This window comes from Limulus polyphemus, unplaced genomic scaffold (genome assembly GCF_000517525.1).
Source record: "Limulus polyphemus unplaced genomic scaffold, Limulus_polyphemus-2.1.2 Scaffold189, whole genome shotgun sequence".
Lineage (NCBI taxonomy): Eukaryota > Metazoa > Arthropoda > Merostomata > Xiphosura > Limulidae > Limulus > Limulus polyphemus.
In genome coordinates this window covers 377,700-384,780 of record NW_013665799.1, presented here as the reverse complement: position 1 = coordinate 384,780, position 7,081 = coordinate 377,700, and the positions used below count along the sequence as shown (strand labels likewise).

The 7,081-nt window shown below is 31.5% G+C and overlaps 1 protein-coding gene across 1 annotated transcript in view; it reads left to right on the top strand.

Moving 5' to 3' along the window:
* LOC106478202 (Down syndrome cell adhesion molecule-like protein Dscam2) overlaps window positions 1–7,081 on the top strand; it is a 135,025-nt gene that overhangs the window by 51,658 nt on the left and 76,286 nt on the right. Inside the window, exons 3-5 of the mRNA XM_022381761.1 lie at window positions 3,106–3,267; window positions 4,740–4,883; window positions 6,531–6,648. Coding sequence (XP_022237469.1) covers window positions 3,106–3,267; window positions 4,740–4,883; window positions 6,531–6,648 — 424 coding nt within the window. The remainder of the gene's footprint in view (window positions 1–3,105; window positions 3,268–4,739; window positions 4,884–6,530; window positions 6,649–7,081) is intronic.

The window sequence follows — 7,081 nt, the reverse complement described above, 5'->3', positions numbered from 1 at the left end:
AGCGGATTTGGTGATTTAAATAGTTTGCTTAAAGCGATTAAAAGAAATGAAAATTCCTCCAGTTATATATTTTCAACTCTAGGCCTAGCTAGATTTGGAAAATCACGGATAGAATTCCAACTAAATAACCAATATAAAATAGATGTGCAAATGCACAATGAAAAGGAGAAGAGGAATAGAGATTACTAGACGTAGTATGCTATTTGGGTGAACAAGAACTAGCATTTAGAGGTCATGATGAATCATTAGAGTCTGCTAACCGAGGCAATTATGTGGAATGGGTAAATTTGTGCAAGAAATATGATCCATTATTGAAATCACACTTAGAGAAATCGATGTGTTTTTTCTGGCCTGTCAAATAGAATCCAGAACGACCTCATTAATTGCGTATGGGAAGTATTGTTGAATAAATTTAAAAGCGAAATAAGTGATTATCTGTTTGTGGCTCTTATCTTAGATGAAAATACCGATGCAAGAACCATTTCTCAGCTTTCTAGTGTTGTGCGAAATGTGACTAAAGATGGTGAAATTTGCGAAAGATTTCTGGGGTTTACAAATGTTAGTGCAGATTTAACAGCTGTAGGTATATCGAAGATAGTATTAATTTAGTTGATGAATTAAATATTGGGTCAAAATTTGTTGTGCAAACCTATGATGGGGCAAGCGTGATGTCCAGTGAGCTGAATGGGCTTCCAAACAAAGTTCAAGATGGCCTAATGAGCTCTATTTTTAGCGGAATATATCGTCGACAATGGATATGGCGGCCATTGTGTGATTGAAATATTATTATACGCTCTTCTCCTTTTTTTTTCCTTTGGAAAACACTAGAGATTCTATTGATAAAAATATAAATGGCCTAATTCTAATGTCTTCAAGATTCTTTAAATCTTGTAGCGTTAACTGCATCAATGTAGACATTTTTAATCCTAGGTTATAAGTAAAATTGACCTCAGCATTCCAGAAATAATTCATTTAATCGAACCAACGAATCTATAATAAAACGTTGGTATGATTAGATAAATTCTTTCCGGAGCGTTATGGTTGTTTTTATACATTTATAATCTAGTTACAATTGTTCAAAGCTTGCCACTAGATGAAGCTAGGCAAATTTAGCAAAACGTAGTAGTTGTAGTTAAAACCATATTTTACCATATTTACTTCTTTCTCTGTAAATATGTTTGTTTGAAGTTAAGCACAAAGGGGCACACTGGGCTATCTATGCTCTGCCCACCACGGGTATCGAAATCCGGATTTTAGCATTGTAAGTCCACAGAAATACTGCTGTCCCATTTGGGAGCCCATAAATACGAATGTTATTTAGTTGAACAAGTTCTTGCTATAATTTATTCACAAATAAAACTTCTTCTAAAATTACACAATATTCACTTCTAAACTTAAACATCACAGAGGTTCAAAAACGAAGACATTATGGTTCTTATGTAAGTAAATTAAGTGAAAAAACTAATATGCAATATTTTGTGCAGTGAACTTTCATATGCATATTTTCTATTTCAGTACAAGGAAGAAACATCAGCCTATAAACATATTTATTCTGTTGTTAAGGTTTGGATAAATAATAAGTCATTCTACAAATTAGTTTAACAATTATGATAATGTAATCAAACTCAAAGAAGCTGTAATTTGATCACATCTTCCCTTGGGAAGAAATTTCATAGGTCATTAAATTCCTAAGTCCTTGTAATTGCTGTGTTTACCCATCTCGGTGTTCTCTATTTCTAACGCCTATGGTGTTCTCAAGTATAGATTGCTAGATGGCGCTTTAGACTGAACTAATTAATTATTAAATCAAACCGCATGCTATATATTATTTTATATAGTTTAATCATTGTAGACGCATGTTTTCTCATTGAAATTAAACTCGCAGAAGCAACAAATATCAAAAAAATGCGTATCATTTCTGTACACTCATTTATCTTTCTACTAACAATAGACAGAATAAATTGAAATTTACAGGATTCCATATCAGATATATTTCATTTCTACCTGAGAGAAGAATAAAAGTAGTTAAATAGTGCATAGAATGATTTAAACATTTAACGTATATTTTACTGACAATTGTTATTAAGATTTACATTTTTGTTACACTCGAATTCTAAAATTTTAATTTCCTACTTTTCGGATTAAAGAATGGCAACAATAAAAACCAGCTTTGATTATTTCATCGTGCTAATTTCAAAAACTGGTAATCATATTCTTTTTAATTATTAACTTAATGAAGTGAGTATCTTCATTTCGATTAAAATGTTTATTCTTCTTATAAATCTCTGATATCATTACCTTCCAAATCTAAATAAAATATGTATATTCGCTAGATTAATACGAATCAAAAAAGGAGCTTGCAAATACCGTAATTATTATGAAATAACGTGAACGAGGTATCTTACGTATAAGAACTGAGCCCCCCCCCCCATCGGCACAGCGGTATGTCTGCGGACTTACAACGCTAGAATCCTGGTTTCGATACCCGTGGTGGACAGAGCACAGATAGCCCTTTGTGTTGCTTTGTGTATAAATTCAAACAAATAAAATAAAAGTATAAGAATTGAGAGAAACATTTGCACATTTTTGTGATTAAGAAATAAAAACTATTAAATCTTACTTTACTCCTGATGTATTTTAATTCAGAAGGTGCTCGGAACTTATATAAAGGCTTAAAGTTCTTATTAAATAGTGCTCGGAACTTATATAAAGGCTTAAAGTTCTTATTAAATAATGCTCGGAACTTATATAAAGGCTTAAACTTCTTATTAAATAGTGCTCGGAACTTATATAAAGGCTTAAACTTCTTATTAAATAGTGCTCGGAACTTATATAAAGGCTTAAACTTCTTATTAAATAGTGCTCGGAACTTATATAAAGGCTTAAAGTTCTTATTGAATAGTGCTCGGAACTTATATAAAGGCTTAAAGTTCTTATTGAATAGTGCTCGGGACTTATATAAAGGCTTAAACTTCTTATTGAATTATTTCATTTCTTTTTTTTTGTTTGTCTTTTGTTCTCTGAACTCTATACAGTATTATCTATATTGATTCTAAGTGTTTGACTTGAAAAGCTTATAGAAAACTCTTTGTTTTTATGAGTCAGTCGTCCAGCACCACTTCAAACCACAGGTTCTCGGTGAGTTCGTCATCAAAAACAACTCTGCGATCCTGCGATGTGAGGTACCATCATTTATCCGAAAGTTCGTCAGCGTTGACTCGTGGTTAAGAGATGATAATGTCGAGTATAGAAGGAACTATTCAGATGGTGAGTCACTGAATTTGTTTTACATCTTTTATGCTGCTCTGAGCATTTTTTGTTTGTTTGTTTGTACGAATTGTAATGTGTTTGAGTGTGATACGTCATTACTATCTGCTTTGTAGTTTCGCAAGAGTTTATCATGTCCGTCAATATTTCTACACGGTGTTAGAAAAACACGTAGTTCAAAAATCAATCAAAGACAAATACATAAAATCCTATTACCCAGGTTATAGGGTTTCGTATTTTTGCATTGATATTTATAAATGTAAGTTTGTGGCATATCAAACAAAATTATTCAAGAAAAACTGAACACAAGAGACATATTTTCTACGTGGAAGATAACTTGATTATCTCTAAAACGAAAATGCTAGAAGATAATGAAAATAATCTTGTGTTTTTATGCCATTTTAAAAGTACATGTTTGCGTGTATTTAAAAGCTAATATATCAAGACAATATCTCATGCGAAAAAGTGAAGGTTAGGTAAAACAGTAATAAGGTCCTAATTTATATATATTATCGATTACTCTATATCAAAATACAGTGACATTTTCTAAACAGCTTATATCTGTGCAAGTTGTAGTTTGAGAGTCAAATACATCTAGCTCAACAACCGTTGGCACCGCTCTTAACAAAATCAACCTATTTGTTATTCCAACAACTGCATTTTTTTATTATTATTCCAGTATTTACGGTTCAACAAAAAAAACGGGTATTATTGATCTTGATGGATCGGATTAATCCTAGTCCTTGATCGTAAATGCGCACGCGTTAAAATTTTTCAGTAATAGGATCGAGCCGCCACGTATCTTGTTCAGTAAATTTCCACTTTTCTGGTGTTGAAACTAATTTGGTCCGTGTTACGTCGAGAAAAACAAATAGAGAAAAAAAGCGTGTTATTTGTGTTTTTATACTCCACGATGGAGTATAAAAGTTCAATGAACATTTTGCTAAGTAAATGATTTGTAGTAATTTCGAGGCTAAATATTTCATTACTTGTATTCATTTTGGTTTTTACATTTCAACACTTTGGGTTTGTCGATGTTTTAGTACACGCCAATTTTTTACACAATACCACCATTGTTGTTGTTATTATTATTTTCTTAGTGAAGAGCTCCACACTTCGGGAATTGAACCCCTCTGGAGACACCACTATGGTCTAAGCACTTAACTATCTACAAGGTCTACAGGATACAATTATTTGAAATAGACGACATGAAATTGTACAAACTACGGCGAAAAACAGGACTGCTCCTAAGAGATGTGACTTTCAAAAGAATATATTCGTCTTCTTAAACTTTTTAAATAAAAACTGTTAATTTGAATAATTAATGTGTGTTTGAAAGGAAGTTACATGGAAGTAATTTATTTCCAAAATTGACATTAAATTTAAATATATATATATATCTCAAATAATTGAAATAATTACGATTCCAGTGGTATTGTAACATTACTAATATTATTCTTATTCCTATTTAGGACAAGTTCATGTTCTTCAGACAGGAGAGCTACTTTTGTATAGAGTAGAAAATACCCATTCGTATACATACACTTGTAAAACTAAGCATAGACTGACTTGGTATACCGCAACCAGCTCCACCTATGGGAAACTTACAGTAAGAGGTATCTTATAATTTAATTTATAACTTTTTGCTTTTTAATGATATGGCATCATTTCAATTTGCGTGATAATGAAAGATGGTTCATAAAGCCTTCACAAGTAATATTCGTGTAGTTCGTCGATAATTAAATATTTAATAGATGAAATATATAAAATACACCCTGTGCAAGTCATTCAGAATGCATCTATTTTATCACACCATAGTAGAACAATGTTAAAAACAGTATATCACGCATTTTATTAATTACTTTAGATGAATATGGTCAGCTCACGTGTTCTAGTGAAAGGCTTAGTCTACAGTTATTATGCTAGTACGTTGAAAACACCACACTTTCTCATTCCAGTTCCATTTACTATCTGTTACCGGTTCAACCCTCTCATTAAATGCTGAAAAGGTATAATTACACTTGAAAATGACTTTAGTTAATTGTCACTAAGATTGAACTTTTATAAAATTCGTTAACACTAAATGTATATACAAATCAAAAATAGGTTTAAACTTTTTAGCTAAAATATATTGAAAAAACGCTACTTGGAAATATATTAATTTAAATTATCTAACGTCATTGTAAATATCAAACGATATATTTACTTTGTTTATAGGCCAGCATGTTAGTGTCTAAAACCTACACACTTTTATAATCAGATTTGTCATACAATACTCTGTTGTTTTCTTCTTGTATTTTTAAGGTGTGAACCATCTATCATTAGAGGTGTTAAGTGCTGCACACCCTGTATAAACTAATCTAAAGAAGTAAAAATTGAGAATAGACTCCAATATTATACCGATCAGACAGATTTTTTAACCGACTAAACTACTACATACTAAAGTATTACAACTCCCAAATTTCATTTCATTGGTTTTAAAGACGAAGTATGGCTGGTCCCTGGAGCATAAAAAGCAATGAAATGAAAACTGAGAAATAAAGTATCTTAAATGGTGTAGCGTGGTTGTTTAAAGCATCTGCGCGATAAGTAAAATCATGGGAACGAATTTTATCTGATGTCGACTGCAGATAGTATCTTGATCAATAGTTCATGTATATTAGCTTGAAATTTATTTGTTAGTGATTTTCTGAAACCGAGAAAAACATATAATTATTTTCTCTAGAACGATATACTTGGTGAATTTATACATTTTAGTTTCACAGAGGTCATAACTGTACCATGACTTACCTGCAATTCTTGAGACTAGTGCAAATGAATTCTTAAAACTGAATTCAATATTTGATTATATATCTTAATTGCCATTTTGGACTTTAATAAAATATGAACTTAACTATATCATATACAAAGTACAGGAAAATTCTGCACAATCTAAATGTTAAAAGAATCGGAATAGAGCAATTTATACAGTTTGTGTATAATAAAAGTATAAGAATACTTTTATAAATTCCATGGGGACATGATATTTAACACTAACTTTATTTTATAAGTTTATTTTCATATAGCCTATCCGCCAGCATGTTTACAAACGACATAGATACTGATAAAAAATACCGTCCTAAGGTTTAGTTTTCACTAGGTTACAACTTTCAAATGCTATGATATGGTGTTCAAAGGATAAGTTACTATATTGATGTAGATGCAACATAAAGCTCATAAAAAAAATGTTATTCGTAAACTTGCATATATCCTTTTTTCTACAGAGCCTCGCGGACCTTCTAGTCCAAGATTTGTTCTGAAGCTTTCTTCTGTTAAAGCCACCCAGGGTCATCTGACCGAACTACCGTGTATTGTAGAAGGTTGGCCAGTTCCTAATGTTAGGTAAGGATGTTAAAACATTAAGAATTACAAAATATATCTTGTATTAAGAACTGAATGCTTTTGCTCGACTTTACAATGGCAAATATTATAAACCTTATGTTTTACAATACAACCGAAAAATAAAAATTACATATATATATATATATACAGGCCCTCTCAGAGGTTCAGAGAGGCCTGGACTACTTTCATCTTCTGAGGCCCCTGGCTATAATAAAAAAAAAATGATGACACATGAAAACAAAATAAGACAATCATTAGCCCAAAAGGAAAGTGAAACGTAATTTGAATAATTAATTTGTTTATCATTTGCAACTTTAAGCTAAGATTGTGTGTCAAAATTTTAGCCTAATTTGAGGTCCCCTTTGTGCTTGAGGCTCGGGTCAAATGCCCCCCCCCCCCGTAATTGGCCCTAAATATATATATATATATATAT